Source organism: Leopardus geoffroyi, chromosome C3 (genome assembly GCF_018350155.1).
Source record: "Leopardus geoffroyi isolate Oge1 chromosome C3, O.geoffroyi_Oge1_pat1.0, whole genome shotgun sequence".
Classification (NCBI taxonomy): domain Eukaryota; kingdom Metazoa; phylum Chordata; class Mammalia; order Carnivora; family Felidae; genus Leopardus; species Leopardus geoffroyi.
This window is the reverse complement of record NC_059338.1, coordinates 68,572,208-68,590,246: the sequence shown is the minus strand read 5'-3', so window position 1 is coordinate 68,590,246 and position 18,039 is coordinate 68,572,208. Positions and strand designations below refer to the sequence as shown.

The window sequence follows — 18,039 nt, the reverse complement described above, 5'->3', positions numbered from 1 at the left end:
AGAGGGGCGTGCGTGGGCTGCCCACACCGCTCAGCTTCCTCCTCCCGGCCACCCAACACCGCGCATGACGGAGAGTCAGGGCACATCCACTCAAGTCTGACTCCTCCGCATCAGCTTCCAGGCTTCCACGTGCCACGTAAGTGAGATTTAACCCACCGTGACCGCCGGCATTTCCTGAAATTGCCGGAGATCTTCCCCATCTCCTAAGTGGGACACGGTGACCCTACCGTACGTTTTCTTCCCGGACGTCACCATGAGCCTCACCTGCGGCGTCAGCAGCTGCCTGCGTCCGCACCAGCGTCCCAGGTGACAGATGACGTTTATTAGTCATCAACCCACAGCGTGCTGGCTCCGGGAATCACACACCTGCACTTTCTGCTGCTCACGGACGTCCTATGTCCTCGCGCTTAGGAAACTCACTGCGATGGTGAGTGAACCCAGGCAGGAAGACCAGCCCAAACCCTCATCTTCTAACCAGGTTCTGTCCAGCACGCGGATCCACAACTTTCCCAAGGTAACATCTCGCTTCTGCCATTCGAGGGCATTTTCTACTATTTCTACTATTCTATTCTTCCGGGCATGAACCTCTTGGAGCATCTGAAGAAAGTGGTGAGCCCTCTCCCTGGAAAAAACACCGCCCGCATCCAGTGGGCTTGAGGCCCACCGGTGGAGTCCCGGGTAAGACTCCCTGCTCCGGACGAGCAAGGTGCCAGAAAGCTGACTGCACAAACAGGTGCCAAATTGCCGACAGTGAGGGGAGGCAGGAGCAGGGACAGGAGGATAATCTGCTCTGGGATCTAACAATATCCATGGATTTCAAATAACCCGTCTCCTTTCTGCCAGGAGCAGGGCTACTCAAAGGCAAATGTAACTCATTAAAAAACAAACGATACAAGGCACCCGGGCCAGGGAACTGCGTCCACCTGGTGAACTGACATGTTCAAGTGCAGGACCTTCTTTCGGGCTACATTCTTCCCAAACTGCTGTCAAGAAAACAGAGAACTACCTCTGCCGGTGTTCCCACCCCCCTCACAGCAATGCCTCGCAAGACTACTGGAAGCGTTAAGCAAGGAAACTCAGTAATATCAGTACAAATAAGTTAGGAAAACTTCATGTATGTATTACACACGTGCACATGAATACGTACGTGAGCAAATGGCACTGTGGGTATCTGATTATTTACGGAGCACTCACAAATTATTTGCCTGCTGTAGTACTTCCTAAAAAGTCCTTACTTTTAATTTCCTAATTTAAGAGTAATTCAAATAATTTAAAAAGTTGACAAAGGCTAAGTAAGTTATAGGTGGAACATCATACAGACATTAAAAACGACAGCTAACACGGGGCGCCTGGGGGGCTCAGTCGGTTGAGCGCTGACTCTTGATTTCGGCTCAGGTCGTGATCTCACAATTCGTGGGATCGAGCCCCATGACAGGCTCAGCATTGGTGGCATGGAGCCTGCTTGGGATTCTCTCTCTCCTCCTCTCTTTCTGCCCCTCCCCCATTCACGCTCTCTCTCAAAACAAACTTTTAGAAAATTGTTGAAGCAAAAGGGAGACACATTATTTACAATCCTCTCCCCTCCACCTACTACGAGCCACTGCTTCATTTTGTTGTCAGCCCTTCTCGATGTTCTTCCGTGACGCGGATGTCAAGATAACGTGTACCATAACTTTTACATGAATTCTGACAAATACGAGCTTTTTAAAAGTGCTTTTCTCACACAGCAATATTAAACATCTTCCCATATCAATATATGCACACGTCTGTATTTTCAATGTCTGTGTAGAATTCTATCGTAAAGGTATTCTATACTTTACGGAAATGACCCCCACTGAAACAACACTACATTGAATAGTCCTGTACTTAAATTTTTGTACCTCAACCAGTCATTTTATTAGAACGCACTTCTAAGTAATTTTTCAATAAAAGGAATGTTTTTAAAGCTTTCGACCTGTTCCACTTGATCAAAATGACCCATTACCAGATCACATCTGCTTCCTTACCAAAGTGCCTTCTAGACCGTCTGTGCGGATTCTACCCTGTCGCCTGAGTGTCTATCTTGCACACACTGAAGGAGTGACAGCCATTAACGTTGCTTTTAACCTTTGACGGCCTGGGAGGCAAAAATGGTTTCTTACACTTAAGTGGCATTTTAAAAATTACCAGTGGGCTTTAAAAACTATACTTATTGGCTTTCACTTTCTTTCTTTTAAAGTTTATGTATTTTGAGAGACAACCCAGGAAGGGGAGAAGCAGAGACAGGGAGAGACAGAATCCCAAGCAGGCTCTGCATTGACAGTGCAGAGCCTGATGTGGGGCTCGATCTCACAAACCTGTGAGATCATGACCTGAACTAAACCCAAGAATCAGACACTCAACCAACTGAGCCACCCAGGTGACCCGAAAAAACAATTGTTTAAAATAACAATTGTAGGGAACAGCGAAGAAAATACTTAGGTTATAAATAACTACCGCAAAGCAGGAAACAAGGTCAGCTACTACAACTATGCGATAGTACTCGTTAAAAAGCCACAGTTCCAGGGAATACGATACTTGCCATCTTAAAATTGATGGAGCCATGGCTCATGTAAAAACTTTTTCTTTCACGGGGGTGTCTGGGTGGTTCAGTCGGTTAAGCGTCTGACTTCGGCTCAGGTCATGATCTCGCGGTTTGTGGGTTTGAGCCCCGAGTCGGGCTCTGTGCCGACAGCTCAGAGCCTGGATCCTGCTTGGGATTCTGTGTCTCCCTCCCTCTCTGCCCCTCCCCTGTTTGCTCTCCCTCTCTCTCTCTCTCATAAATAAACATTAAATAAAAATTAAAAAAATTTTCATTTCACAAATGTCCAATGATGTACCTTCTGTAATTAAAATAAAAGCGGGACACATTCCTGAAAACTGTCAGTCTTACTAAAATGACCTTGTGAGAGAAATTATGTAAAACTAGCCCACTCTAACACGTAGGCTAAATTCCCAGGACCCGACGAGACAGCAGGGGAGAAAACCCGCAGCTGCACTCAGCGCACCTTGGCCAGCAGCGTTTTCCCGCAGCCGGGCGGGCCCGCCAGGAGGACTCCAGCTGGGGTCACCAATCCGAGGGCTCTGAACTGATCGGGGTTACGTACCGGTGCCTGTAAAAAACAACGCCAAAGGTGATCCATTACGAATGTCCATTCACGCTGCGCGTCCACGTTCTCTCCAGATGCAAGCTGCCACCGTGACCATGGGGTCCAGAGGTAAGAACAGTGCTGGCAGGGCGCTTACCTCCGCGCCAAGCACGGGGTACGTGGTGATAAATCAAGTCCCTGCTCATGAGGAAATCACACCTAAACGTAAGTTCTGAAAGCACTTCAAACATAAAGACACAATACCTTCAGCATCTTAAAATCAAGGTTTTTAAAAAAACTACCTAAACTTCCAGGCTATGAAGCTTTCAGAAGGTGTCCTAGAGATGCAGGAGAGGCCGTGCTGTCCGTGGTCAGGAGCCAGGCACGCCCAGCCCCTGTACCTGCTCCTCTCCCAGCAGCTACACACCTCTATGTACATCGTTCCTCATTAAAGATCAGTAAAGTGGAAAAGTAAGAGTGAACGAAAATCGATCCAGACTTTTATGAAACTTCTCTGACCCACAGGAGTGGGAGCGAGTTGAGAGAATATTTCTCAAATGGTCGGCTCTTGGTTGAAACCTAACTTTTTTTTTTTTTTTAATTCACTGCCACAGAATTCAAGCACAACCATAGAATGAGCCTAAAACAGACTTCGAAAGAACAAAACAGGTTGCTGGAGGCTGACGATAGTACAGCAGAACACGAGAGAAAACGTACAGTCCAGCCCACCTGCACCTGTCACACGGGCCAGCGCCGTTCCACGGCGGACACACCTACCAGGATGGCCATGGTGAGCTCCTCTCTGACATCTTCCAGGGCACCGATGTCTGCCCAAGTCACATTGGGGACAGTGACAAAGCCCTCCCTTTTGGCCGAGGGCTGGACGGAGGACAGAGCAACAATGAAGTCATTCAGTTCAATGCGCAGCCCTTGCAGCCGCTCCTCTGAGAGGGGGTCCTGGTTTCGCAGCAACACCAGCAGCCTTTGCAATTCATCCTTAAAGGGAGCGATCGAAGGGAAAAGTGAAAAACGGCATATTTGTTGGAAAACTTATTTTTGTGCTTTTAAAAATTATTACTGCAATATTTCTTTAAGCTATAATAAACTACTGTGGATTTTAATAATTTTCTCCACTGAGAGAAGCCATTTCTTTTACTCTGTGTGGATGATTTGGCCGAGGAAAGGTCCACCGACTAGAACCCAATGCAGGACAAGGACATCCATGTGCTAACAAGGGCCAGCTGTGGCAAACATGGGCAGCTGGTAACAGTCATTTCTACAACTGTCTATTTCTTCCAATTTTCATTTACAAATAATCACGAAGCAGCTGAATCTTGATGAAATTCAAACAAAGTTACTCTGGTGGCAGAATTCAAAACAAGGTTCCTCAAAGGGCACTACGTGGAGCCTTGAGCTTCGGAGGCAAACAGACTCCTTGTTTTGAGGAGACTATAAACGTGGGAGAAAAGTAACCTGGAGTCAGTCTGTCAAGTCCTAACTTCTGTGTGTCTCATATCAGGAAAATGCTTTCTATTCTTTTTAACAGATGGACTTGGCTCCAAGTGAGTGAGGAGGAAAAAGACATCTGACAACCACGGACCGGGACCTGCTCTGGGAAACAGCTGTGTGGCCCGGGCAGGCCATGGTCGCTTACACTTCGTTCCTTCGATGACAGGGCCGTATGAAGCCCGCGCACAAAGCATGAACTCCTAGAGCTCACAGCTGCAGCGTTGACCTTGGACACACTCACGCACTGTGCTCCAGAGCCGCGCGGCGCCGGCTCACGGACACAGGGCGCCAGAGGATCGTCCTGGCGCACCTGACCAGAAGGTGACCAGGAAATACAACTGAGTGCCCGGCGCTCCTACAGCAGCCGACCAGCTCTCTCTGGCCAGGTCTGGAGGGTGTGCACCGCAGGCCTGTGGGCCGCACAGTCTCACGCCAGGGACCCCTGTGGGGGCACCGCTATGAAGTGTGGCAGCAGGGAGGCCACATGTAAATACAGGAGTGCGGCTATGACTTCAGTTTACAAGATAGGCAGGCGGCGGGGAGGCCACAGCTTGCCAACCCCTGGTCCGGAGCCTCATAATACCGTAAAAGGAATTTATTCGGGATCAGCTAAAAAAGTAAAACAACTTGTACTTTTCAAGCTACAGACATTCTGGGTGTAACTGATAATTATTCTGTGGATAAAATGCCAATAAAACATAAATCATAAACCTCAACCATACCGACGCTTGCTGGGCGGCCGACACGAAGGACAGGTTCGGCACCTGCGGGGAAAGCTCCTGTGCTTCGGAAGCGGGCTTCGTTCCGATCCCGTCTCCCCGGCCTCCTCTGGAGAGCAAAGCTTCCATCTCAGGGTCGGCCCGCAGCTCGGGCAGCTTCATCAGGACCCTACTGACCGCACACATGGCTGCCTCTCGGCAGAGCGCCATCAGGTCAGCGCCAACAAAGCCTGGAGTGAGGTGCGCCAAGTGGTGGAAATGAAAAGTTTCCGGAAGTCTTAGTTTTCTGCACAAAGTTCGAAGTATTCTGTAGGAAAGACAGGGAAGAACTTCAGCCTCCTTACCCACCAGAAAAAAACAAGTCACCGAACACATCTGAGGTCAATTCTGCTTTTAGAAAAGATGAAATGGACACCTGCTGGAAATAAAAGCCACCAGACTCCGAGTAAACCATGAATTCCATCCAGCACAAAAAGCTGTAGTGATACTACCCCTTACATCCAATTTTATATTAGGACGGTTACTTCTCCAACTTCACGGGATCGTGCGTATGCAGAAGTCCACTCGCCTGAACCACAATGTGGCACGGGCCAGTGACCCGTGGGCCTCCAGGTCATTATTATGAAGGAGTCCCTTAACAATCTGTGTAAGACCCAGTGAAGAAAGTGTGAAAGTGGGAACAATGGTTAGGGCGGAGGCTCTGAAGCCAGCTCTACCACACAGTGACTGTCCTTGCGCGCCTCAGTTTCCTCACGCGCGAGCTATACGAGCGCTCTGCACAGGGTGAACACACACACACACAAGGCCTTCAGAACAGTGGCCGACCTACGGCGAGGACCCAAGTGTTCATTATTATTACCATTCACACACTGTGATATTCCAAATTAACTCAGAAAAGGAAATACGTTTTGCAATTTTCAAATTTGTAGCAGAGAGGAGTATTTTCAAGTGTCAAGCCAATGGACAGTGAGTTATAGAAAAGTCATCTGAGATCATGTCAGTGAACCAGAGGGAAGCAGGTGAACATTACCGACCAATGAAAAATTACTCAGGTACTTTACACACCAGCAACCCACAAAAGGCTCCATGACAGAACCATTTCCTGAAGACTCAGACCTTATTCACTGCATTGTACAAGGATACTAAGCAACTTCCAATGTTATGAAAAATAGCTCACACAAAGTAAGTGTCACCCGTTTCCCAGTTACAACTTGTATTTCTGAAAAAGTGTGGACACTTCCATTCATCGTACTCTGGGAACTCCAGAGGAGGAGAAAATAACCAGTAAGAGAGCTCCAGTTTCAAGATGGTAGATGTTTCAGCAACATTTCCTCTGCCGGAAAAAAAAAAACACCAAGAGGCACAAACTCCACAGTGAACGTAACTAGGAGGCTGCCTGGACACCCCCACCCCTGCTCCCGTTCTGGGAGGGAACTGCAGGGAACTTGCAATACAAGGATCTGCCTTTATTATTTTTTTTTTTAACTTTTTTCAATGTTTATTTTTGAGAGAGAGAGAGAGAGAGAGAGCGTGAGTGAGGGAGGAGCAGAGAGACAGGGAGACAGAATCTGAAGCAGGCTCCAGGCTCTGAACTGTCAGCACAGAGCCCGATGTGGGGCTCGAACCCACAGACCGCGAGATCATGACCTGAGCTGAAGTCAGACGCTTACTGACTGAGCTACCCAGGCGCCCCATGATCCGCCTGTATTCTTACAAGGACTTTAACCAGCTGTCAGCACTGGGCTTAGGCTACAGGCTTGAGTGCTGTTCTATACAGAGAGGTAGGGGCGCCTGGGTGGCTCGGTCAGTTGAGCGTCCGACTTCCGCTCAGGTCATGATCTCATGGTCTGTGGGTTTGAGCCCCACGTTGGGCTCTGTGCTGACAGCTCAGAGCCTGGAGCCTGCTTCGGATTCTGTGTCTCCCTCTCTTTCTGCCCCTCCCCTGCTCATGCTCTGTCTCTGTCTCAAAAATAAATAAATGTTAAAAAAACATTACACAGGGAGAGGTACTTATGCTGCTCAGATACTGAAAGAACAGGTGTTTGGGGGGTGCTGAGGTTTACACATCTTCCTAGCAAAGAAGAGAAAGGCTTCTCAACACGGGGCTCTGTGTCAGCTCTAGCTGATGCTCTAAGGTCGGTAAATCCTTAAAAAGATTCTGTTAAGGGTTCCCAGAATAAATGATCCAGATTAATGCTATATTTGGCTATAAATAGGATGAGTTTTAACAAATTCTTTAAAAAATACACCTTTTATTTTGGAAGTTTTAGATTTACAGAATTATTGCAAAGACAGTACAGGGAGTTCTATGTACCACAATACCCCTCTCCTATTAGGACAGTTTTGAGAATTAGTGACCCAGAACTTCGTAGATTACCCCTCAATGGGGGACTAGTCTGTTATTTTTATGGTGATTAGACTAAGTCAATGTATTTGGGGGAAGAAGACGACAGAGGTGAAGCATGGTCCCCACTGGTCCCATCAAGGGTACACACTGTCGGCCCCCTCACCACCGGGATGCGAACACTGACCACCAGGCCTTATGCCGTGTCTGGAAGGGTTTCCACCGTGGGGTTGTAATCCTTCACCCTTTTCCGTACCGCACTCTGCAAATAAGTCGACGTGCCCAGCTCGCATTTTAGGGGTAGGCAGTGGGAGTCCACCTCCTTCAGGGCGGTGCGTCCACACACATATTATTTGGAATTCTTCTGCACCAGAGACTTGCCTCTTCTCACCCGTTTAGTCAATCATTTATCCATACCAGCACAGGCCAAGAGATATCTGACTGCCTGTACTCTCCAACCACGTTTATCAAGAACGGAAGTAGAGAATAGTAAATGTCCAGGAGAGGACACAAAGCCAGAATCAACCTTTTTCAGAGAGGTGCGCTAACGAGAAGGAAGTGTATCTGTCTGGCGAACTCCAAAGACCAGGAACGGGAGGCCTCAAAGTGCTGGACCATGGAAACTGGGGCCACAGCAGAGCCCAAAACCCAAGTGCTGGGAGTCGTGCGTGAGACGTGCTAAGACCCCACATCCTCCCCACGCCGCCTGCCGGCAGAACAGGGAAGATCTGGGCACGCGCTCCACCAGGAAAACAGGGCGTACAGTTCCTCAGCATCCTTCCAGCCTGCCTGTGTTGGAAGACCGGCAGCTAGACCCACAGCCCATGGTACGGTCTCAACACCTTCTCCTGAAAGATCTGAATCGACTCAACAAAACGCATCTTCAGAAATTGACCCTTGGAGGTTTCTAAGTAAAAAGTCAGCTGGTCATCTGCTTTACAGGGGGGCCAGGCTTCACCAAAACAGCTTACATTGCAGATGTCCTATCAGCCGTGCTGTTAGAACAGAACCTCAGACGAGCACTCCCATTGGAGGGCAGCAGCAACAGGAGACAACAGAATTCACACCAGACACTGCTGTTCCGACTTCACATCCGCTATTTCCTACTGCCTCTCACCGTCACATAAGGTAAGGGACAGACCCACACCCGCGCACAGGCACTTGGAGGAAACACCGAATGTGAAAAAAGTTGCAAGAAGGTTAGTAAATGACAAAAACGTGGCAATCGTGGATTCCAGAAAAGTTACAAAGGGAAAGAAAGGACGTGTGATCCTAACATGTGACTTGGGCTGGCAGCGAACAATCCCTGTGCAGATGAGACAGGAACACGCTACATGTGGTTATACTGAAAATCCGTAATGGTTTTATACCGCAAACTTATGGATGTGGTTCGGACATCGCATGTATCAAAGAATTATTAGTGAGCACGTAGGTTAAATAAAAAGTCTTCACCCGTTAGATTCTGAAGTATTATTGTGGAAACAATATGGTGCCCGAATTTTGCTTTAGACACTCCAGGAAAAAGCATGGGGGACAGACAGAACAGGACTGAAACGGTGAGGATTGTTTGTGGCTGGGTCATAAGACCCAGGCTTCACCATCGTGAGGGTTTGAAAGGCATGTCTGTATGTTCTCGGCTCTCCTCTTCTGGAGTCTGGGCTGACCTCAGCGGCTGGTCAACAGCACAGAGCAGCGGGACAGACGCTATGAGACCGCCCAGCTCTGAGAAGCCCAAACTGTCCCGTGAAGGGAGCCACACGGAGAGGGGAGGAGGGGGACAGGCACGCGGAGACGCAGCTGAGCCAGGCGAGACAGGCAGGTGTGCAGACGCGCACAGCCTGGCTGCTCCGAGCTCCAGCTGCCACCTCTACAACCACACGGGAGCCGGGCTGGGCACAGAACCGACCAGCTGAGGCCTTTCTAAATTCTCTACCCACAGGGCTTGTGAGAGACAATAAAATGACTGTTGCTGAAAGCCACTAAATTTTGCAGTGGCTTGTTCTGCAGTAACAGAAACTAGAAGAATCGTATCAGACTGCTTTTGTGTACGCTGGAACGTTCCGTAACAAGATACTTTCGAAGTCCAGGAAAACACCAAGAGCAACCTCAACATTTCTACGAGTCAGAAGCTGTGCTGGGTGTATTGATGCAATCCTTACGAGAAGCCTTTTAAAGCGGGGGTACTGTTCCCATCGTAAAGACAAAACAAGGCACGTTACTATTATTACTTTGTTACAGGCAACCAAACAAAAGCTAGGATGAGTTAGGAATCTGGGGGAAAAGGCAGAGGGACGTGGGGCACCCGCCGCTACTTCCTCCGTCCCTCCCAGGTCCCCTCAGAGAAAACCAGCAGCACAGAGGCTCAAATCAGAATACCCGAGGGGCGCCCAGGTGGCTCAGTCGGTTAAGCTTTGGACTTCGGCTCAGGTCATGATCTCACGGTTCGTGAGCACAGGCCCTGCCCTGGGTGAGCCCTGCTTCTCTCTCTCTCTGCCCCTTGTGAGATTCCCTCTCTCCTGGCCCCTCGCTCATTTGCACCCTCTCTCTCTCAAAAAACAAAAACAGATAGAAGTGGGACTATTCCTTCCTGCTCAATCAGAGCTCCCACCTTCCACGTGTACCTTCTGCCAAGAAATGCAACCCACTGGGTCTACTGGCTAAACGACTGATCACTCCAGATGTGCTCCACCTGTGTGCTCCCACCAGGCACCGCTCCGCTTATCTCCACCTATTGCCCATCTCCTTAAGCCCATCGCCATCTCGTCCAGACGTCCTAACAGCCCCATCGCGGGTTCACCAGAACCTATTCTTGCTCTTTTTGCCTTCATTCTTCATGCTGCAGCTACAATGATCTCTTTCCAAATAAAAAGGCTGTTTCCATCACTGTCTTGCTTACATTAATTGCTTTAATTCCTTCCCACCACTCACAAAGAGGTCCAAAATCTACCAACTGTATGTGAACTGCCTTCTGCATCCCTTGCCAGCCTTTCCACGCTTTATCTCTTCTACAGACATAGTGTTCTTCTAGGTTCCTGGACTCACTGAGCTCAGTCACCTCAGGGCCTCTCTGCACATGCTACTCCTACCAGGGACACTCTCAGCATCACGTTATCAGTTAATTGCTGTTATTCTTAAAGTCTCAGCTTCCTCAGAGAATCCTTTAAGAAACCCCCAGACCAGGTCTGCTTTGCCCGATATATCCTCCCTACGACCCCGTTTCTTTTTATACTCATCGTTCTTCTGATCACTCAGAAGTGACTGAAATGCCAACCGCTGTGCCAAGTGTTAATTTTGCAGGATTAAATTGCAAAATGAAAAAGTACTAGAAATTTGTTCCAAAGTAAATAAAAATTAACATTCCTAAACCATACTGTTAAAAACGGTTAGCATGGTAAATTTTATGTGTTTATTTTTACCAGAATAAAAATTTTTTAAAAACATACTCACTTAAAAAATTCTCACTCATGATTATATTCAAGAGCTATCATCTTTCAGGCTTTGACCCCACTCTACCCACCTGGCCTTAAACACAGCGAACACCTAACATCCCCTTCGTTCTGAGACACAATCCCTGCGCTGGCCACCGTGACTGAGCCAGGCCACCCAGCCTACATGAAACACCGATGTGAACACCAACAGACATCAGGCGGAGTCTCACATGGAATTTGGACAAACTGACAACAGGCAGCCATAAATACCCTTTGGTGCCAGACATATCTGGATTACGTTAAGAATAAAAGAGGGGCGCCTGGGTGGCGCAGTCGGTTAAGCGTCCGACTTCAGCCAGGTCACGATCTCGCGGTCCGTGAGTTCGAACCCCGCGTCGGGCTCTGGGCTGATGGCTCAGAGCCTGGAGCCTGTTTCCGATTCTGTGTCTCCCTCTCTCTCTGCCCCTCCCCCATTCATGCTCTGTCTCTCTCTGTCCCCCAAAAAATAAATAAACGTTGAAAAAAAAAATTAAAAAAAAAAAAAAAGAATAAAAGAAAAAGGTACCTTTAGAGGAGAAAACTCTTGACAAACTTCTCAACCGAGTGACCGGACTTAACAGGACCAATAATGACACAAAGGAACACTTGGAGCCTCCTGAGAGGACGCTGAGGACACCTCACCACCCAGACAGTATTTTGCCCAAAATGCCTACGCTGAGTCCCATCAGGAAGAGACAGTCAGGCAAGTTTAAACTATGAGGCACCTGGGAAATGTCAATGTCATGAAAGCACTTCCTCCCTGAAGAGGTAGGTTAAGGTTAAAGGGTCACATTGACTAAACAGCAGGTTTGATCCCAGAATGGATGACACATGAAACACAAAACTACACAAAATCAAGAAGAAAGCAATTAAAATGGACATTTTAGGGGCAACTGGGAAAATCAGAACAGACCGTATGTTAGTATTATCGCGTCAGTGTTAAATTTCCTGAAATGGTGTGAAATGGAGTGACAGTCACCCGGGGAAGCACTTATGGGTGAAGCGTCATCCTGTTGTCCTCCGTCTTCAAATGGCTTGGAAAAAAAAAAAGGTACACACACACATGCACACAAATATACGTAGGTTTTCTGCAGAGACTGGAAGGGGGTGTGGATGTGCGAGTGAGTGGTGCCCCCAGCTGAAGGGTGTGCACATACTCATCGTACTATTCTTTTAACTTTTCTATAGGCTTATATTTTTCAAACCGTGGCCCTCAGCAGAAGCCCTTTAAGGACTCTGTTGATGAGGGAATGCTGGGTGGATGAACGAAGGGTCCTGTCTAGCAACGAAGACGGGCCCCACGTGTCCCTCTCTCTACGGAAGGTGGGCACAGGAGGAAAAAGGCTCCATAAAGGACACAGGCCTCTGGAAAGCAAGAACTCGTCACTCTTCATATTCCTCACAACGCCTTCCAGAACGTACTAGCACACACCATACACTCAATACATGTTTGTGGCATAAATAGGAACAACTCACACATTAACTATCATGTTGCGGCAGGTTAAACACACTAAACAAGCCTGAGTGGCTGGCGTGACTGTTTAAACATCATACATGTGGCAGTATGAGGAGCACATGAGCTGGACCGAATACGGTAACCGAGGAAGGAACTGCAAACAATCAGAAGCTGAAGCACATCACATATGGGGAAGAAGGAAGGTCGATGCGCTCCTGTCTCACTCTCTCTAACCTTCTCTCCCACCACGTGCCTTACAACCACGTTTACTTCCGCGAAGCCTCCTGCCTGTCACCCCTTCCCTCCATCACCGTCCTGTGACTGTTTCTTCTCACTACATGCCACCCACTCCTCGAACCACATACACCAATTTTAGTGTCACAAACTTAAGCCCAAAGCCACGACAGACACGGCGTTACAGAAAAACCCTTTATCAGACCTCTATGCGCTGCCTCAACGGTGCCTCCCACACCTTCCTTGCTTATTGAGACACTGGCAGCGATTTCTTTGCTCTCCGGACGTTCAACCCCCATTACTAGGAAAGGCTGGTCCTGCAAAATACACAGACAGCTTTCACTTACAACTCTCCAGCTGCCTTGTCAGGAAACCTGTGGTCTTAGGCAGGTTAGTGGTCAATGCAACTGACAAGTGGGCCAGTGAGCACGCTCTGTTCCCCAGCTGCCCACACTGTCCCTACGTTGATCTGCAGACTCCATGACACCAGCCACCGTCAGTAGGACCAGACCAAGGGGTATATACACATACATCCACCATCACTACTGGGAAAACAGCCTGAAACAATGGCCCTGTTATTGATGAGCACGTTAGTTTCTTAAGTACTAATTTAAAGAGGGCCTTTTCCTGTCCAGGTCAAGGTTACTGGGATAAGAACAAAGAGAAAAAAAAAAAGGCTATGTGGTTTTTGTCACCTCTTGTTTTCAAAACATTCAGTTCAGATGACCCGTGACATACGAAGAGTGTACCTTTCCCTGGATGCTTCATCTGGGATACCCAGGCATATTTCTCGGTCGAACCTTCCTGCACGTCTCAAAGCAGGGTCTAATGAGTCCGGGCGGTTAGTGGCTCCAATGACTAGGACCTGAGCGGTGGCAGCCATGGTATTCAGATCTAGTAAGAAGCAGACACAGGATGAATGGTGGATAAGGCCCCAGGGACGGAGGACAATCACGTTTACAGAAGTGGTTTAAGTGGCTAGAGAGTAGTTCACATTTTGCCAGCAGTATGGACATAAAGCTATCATTTACTAATTGTCTAATATGTGAAAGCTGTAAAGAAAACAGACACTTTGTCCTCAAGAAGTTCACAACCTACGGAGAAAGCCACGGGACAAATTCCGTGACACAGTAACAGGTATAAACAAAGCACCACAGGAATCTGATGGAAGAGAGCACGGATTCTGATGGAGGACCAAGGGAAATTCAGAGAGGAGGTAATGTTTGGGGAAAGCCTTGAAGGATGAGGAAGGACGCTAATAAGCGGACACACGTTGACGAAATCCACGTGATGACACGGTGTGAGCGACAGCACGGAGGCACGAACACGTGTGGCGTGCTCAGCCTGGGGAGCAGCCCAGCAGCCGAGTCTGGCAGGAATGAGGAGTGGCGGTCTCACAGCAGACGTGTGGCGTGGAGACGGGGTGTGCTACCGTCTGTGCTTCTCTGGCCCAATCTAGACAGTTCTAGGAATGACGGACCACGCGGCCCCACGTGTACCCTTCCTTCAGATTACTGCCTTCAACTGAACCCAGGTGGGCCGGCGGGGAGTCTGAGGTCACACTCCTCATGGGTAACAAGGGAGTAAGATGCTAAGTAAGTACTCTGACATCCAAGACACGAGAAACTTGTAGAATATCCCTTAGCCAACAGGAAGCCAGGAAAGGGTTTTTCTGATAAGGTTTGTGTTTCAGGAAGACAATTCTAATGGTAATTTGAACAGAGTAAAGAGGAATACGGGGAAGAGCTTATTGCGGTCTGATCACAGCCATCAGGCGAGAGGAGAGAAGGTGGGGAAGAAACAGGAAACACCCAATTCCAGGGCAGCTGCAGGCACAGTGGAGGGCACGGAGAAGGGAGAGACACGAGGGCCTCCTGTGGACAATAAGGAGGGAGGGGGTACTGCTGGGTGAGCGCAGAAATGGGAGGAAAAGGCAGAGGGGCGACGGGGGGGGGGGGGGGGGGGGGGGGAGGGGAGGGTCCAGCCTGGAACACACAAACTATGACGGATCTCGCAGGCAGCTGGGAACAGGTGTTGGAGGCTTCTTAGATATCGAGGTTACAGATGAAATTTGTGTCTCATGAAGAGTTGCACCGGAGACGGTTGGGAGATGGGCAGAAGGCAAGGAGAAGACTGAGTGGGGAAACCTTACAGAGCACCTCTGTATAGAGGATGGGGGGAAGCAGGCAGGCATGGAAGGGGACTGGTGAGGACGGGCCGGAGAGCCAGGGGGCCGCCAGAAAGACAACGGTCATGCTCCAGCCACCTGTGCCAACGACGACCAGGACGAGGGGGTTGGCCACATCGAACACTGTGGAGAACTACCGAGCTGACCTGGCACTCACTGCCTGCCAGGCACCAGGGCACAGTGGCCCTTGGCCAGGCCCCACCACACCTGCAACAGGTAGGACTGTAGACGAGGAAACTAAAGAACAAAGGTTTGGAGAGGTCAGCGCTGGGATGCCCCACGATCATTCCACGATGCGCCTCAGTGCGATGGCAGAGGCGGAGGTGGAGTTATGGGTGAGGTGCAGGGTGGAACAGGATACAAACGTGTTTACTTGACAGCGACTATGCCTTTGGTAAACCTCAGGGTGAGAAGAGAGACACAAGGTGGGAGGTTTCAGTGACACAGGAAGGCTCTTACATACTTGATGAAAACTGCATAAAAGCCCAAGGAAGAGGTTCATGCTATGAGGTCACTGCACAAGCAAAAGAAGGTACAGGAAGGGAGGTGGCACCTAATACTTCAGGCAGCATCATGAGCTGCACATGCGCGTTCACGTGATGACGCTCTGCGTGCGCTGAACGCCCCTGGGGCTGCGACCGGGATAGGAGCAAAGCTGATCCCACTGCTGAGACATGTGGGTTTTAACGCCCACAGCCAAGAGGACGAGCAGCAGGAGAACTCTGTCCTAAAGAGAACCCTGCAGCAGTCAAGCAGCAAACACAAAGGCACTGAAACAGCAACATTTCCCACATGTACTGTTAACATACAAACAACCAGGGGCGCCTGGGGGACTCAGTCGGTTGAGTGTCCAACTCTTGATTTCAGCTCAGGTCATGATCTCACGGCTCATGTACCTGCTGGGGATTCTCTCTCTCCCCCCCCCCACCTCTGTCTGCCCCTCCCCCACTCCTGCGCCTGCATGCTCTCTCTCTCTCAAAATAAACAAATAAACAAAAAAGATGCAAACAACAGGTTATATATAACAAGGTGTATGGTGCAATCTCAGCATTGTAAGAAGCAAAACAACGTCAGTATATTTCTGTCTGTGTATAAATGCATTAAAATAACCGTCAGATGCACTCCAAAAAATTAATGATCTAATTCTTTATGAAAAGGATTTTTTACTCTCAGCTTTACTCTACCTGAATGGCTCACGTCCTCACATGTTCCTTACACTGGTAAAAGAAACACAATTTATCATCTTAAAATGAAAGTAATTTTTTAAACTGACCGTCCATGCAGGTTAGGAGCTGGGCCACAATCCTTCGTTCCATATCTTTTGAAGCAACATCTCTTTTGGGGGTAATGGCATCAATTTCATCAATAAAGAGGACACAGGGTGCATTTGACTGGAAATAAAAATACCACAAAAGGCCATCATAAACTGGAATTTAAATAAAAACTTAGAAAGAAAAAAATATTTTCTCAATTATTGCTAAAATACAAGTTCTCTTCTAATTTCTTACCAGCTTCTATACTGGCCACGTTCAACAACCCTTACATATTCTGGGTGCAAATAATGACATGAAGTTGATCTTTTCACTTTTTCTTAGTTTTAACTACAGTGACAACTAGTGACTCTCAAGTGTGCACAATGTCACAGCATCTACAGGGCATCTGCCATGAGCTGGGCAGGCCACTGAGGGTTTGTAAGGATCCTCCCATTTAATACGCCCCAAACTGCCATGAGATTTGAGCATTATTATTTTCTTTAAAGCGTATCTATTTTGAGAAAGAGAGAGGAGTGCAAGTGCAAGCAGGAGAGGGGCTAAGAGAGACAGAACCTCAAGGAGTCACTGCAGAGCCCGAGGAGGAGCTCGGCCCCAAGACCATGAGTCTATGACTTCATGACCTGAGCCAAAATCAAGAGTTGGACGCTTAGCTGACTGTGCCAGACAGGCACCCCTTGAGTAATGTTATTAACCCAGCTTCCCGGCAAGGAAACTAAGGGTTACAGTGGTTAAACCTCTTCTGTCCACGACCAGGCGGTCAGTGCATGGAGGCACGAGGACTGGAGACCATGACTCCGACTGGCAAGCACAGGCCTGTAACTATCACGTATCCTCAGGATAAAGTTCTAAGAGGATGTAAATGTCTTCCCCAGATGTTCCTAAACACCCACATTTTAATAGTGAATTAAATAGTAATTTAATAGTAATTAACAGTAATTTAATAGTAATTAAATAGTGAATTCAATAGTAATTCAGAAATAAATTACAATTAGGATAAAATCCAGTCTCGTAATTTCTCTGGTTAACAAGATTTTCTTTGTACAAGTTCAATTAGGCAAAAGGAGAAGAGTTTATCCTGGCATTTCTATGGTTGTTTTTAGAATGTGATAATCCTAGGGGCGCCTGGGTGGCGCAGTCGGTTAAGCGTCCGACTTCAGCCAGGTCACGATCTCGCGGTCCGTGAGTTCGAGCCCCGCATCGGGCTCTGGGCTGATGGCTCAGAGCCTGGAGCCTGTTTCCGATTCTGTGTCTCCCTCTCTCTCTGCCCCTCCCCCGTTCATGCTCTGTCTCTCTCTGTCCCAAAAATAAATAAACATTGAAAAAAAAAATTAAAAAAAAAAAAAAATAAAATAAAATAAAAAAATAAAAAAATAAAAAAAAAAGAATGTGATAATCCTAAATGTTAAAAATTTTCATACTACTTACAAGTTGTTTGGTAACTTAATTTGTGCAAAGTGAAAGTGACAGAAAATCTCACAAGGATAATGTATTTTCTTTTTTTTTTAATGTTTGTTTATTTTTGTGGGGTGTCTGGGTGGCTCAGTTGGTTAAGTGTCTGACTCTTGATTTCAGCTCAGGTCTTGAACTCAAGATTCATGAGTTTGAGCCCCACATCAGGTTCTGTGCTGACAGTGCAGAGCCTGCTTGGGATTCTCTTTCTATCTCTCTCTGCCCATTCTCCGCTCACATTCTCTGTTTCTCTCAAAAGTAAATAACATAAAAGAAATTTTTTAAAAATATT

At 48.0% G+C, this 18,039-nt stretch overlaps 1 protein-coding gene across 8 annotated transcripts in view; it reads right to left on the bottom strand.

Annotated features, from left to right (window-relative positions):
- NVL (nuclear VCP like) overlaps positions 1 to 18,039 on the bottom strand; it is a 91,738-nt gene that overhangs the window by 55,481 nt on the left and 18,218 nt on the right. For 6 of the 8 annotated variants that reach the window (XM_045453306.1, XM_045453310.1, XM_045453303.1 and 3 more), the window contains 5 exons: positions 16,298 to 16,415; positions 13,586 to 13,730; positions 5,339 to 5,642; positions 3,885 to 4,103; positions 3,027 to 3,131 (listed from right to left, as the gene is read on the bottom strand). In XM_045453306.1, coding sequence (XP_045309262.1) covers positions 3,027 to 3,131; positions 3,885 to 4,103; positions 5,339 to 5,642; positions 13,586 to 13,730; positions 16,298 to 16,415 — 891 coding nt within the window. The remainder of the gene's footprint in view (positions 1 to 3,026; positions 3,132 to 3,884; positions 4,104 to 5,338; positions 5,643 to 13,585; positions 13,731 to 16,297; positions 16,416 to 18,039) is intronic. The other 2 variants (XM_045453305.1, XM_045453308.1) reach the window with 1 other exon arrangement.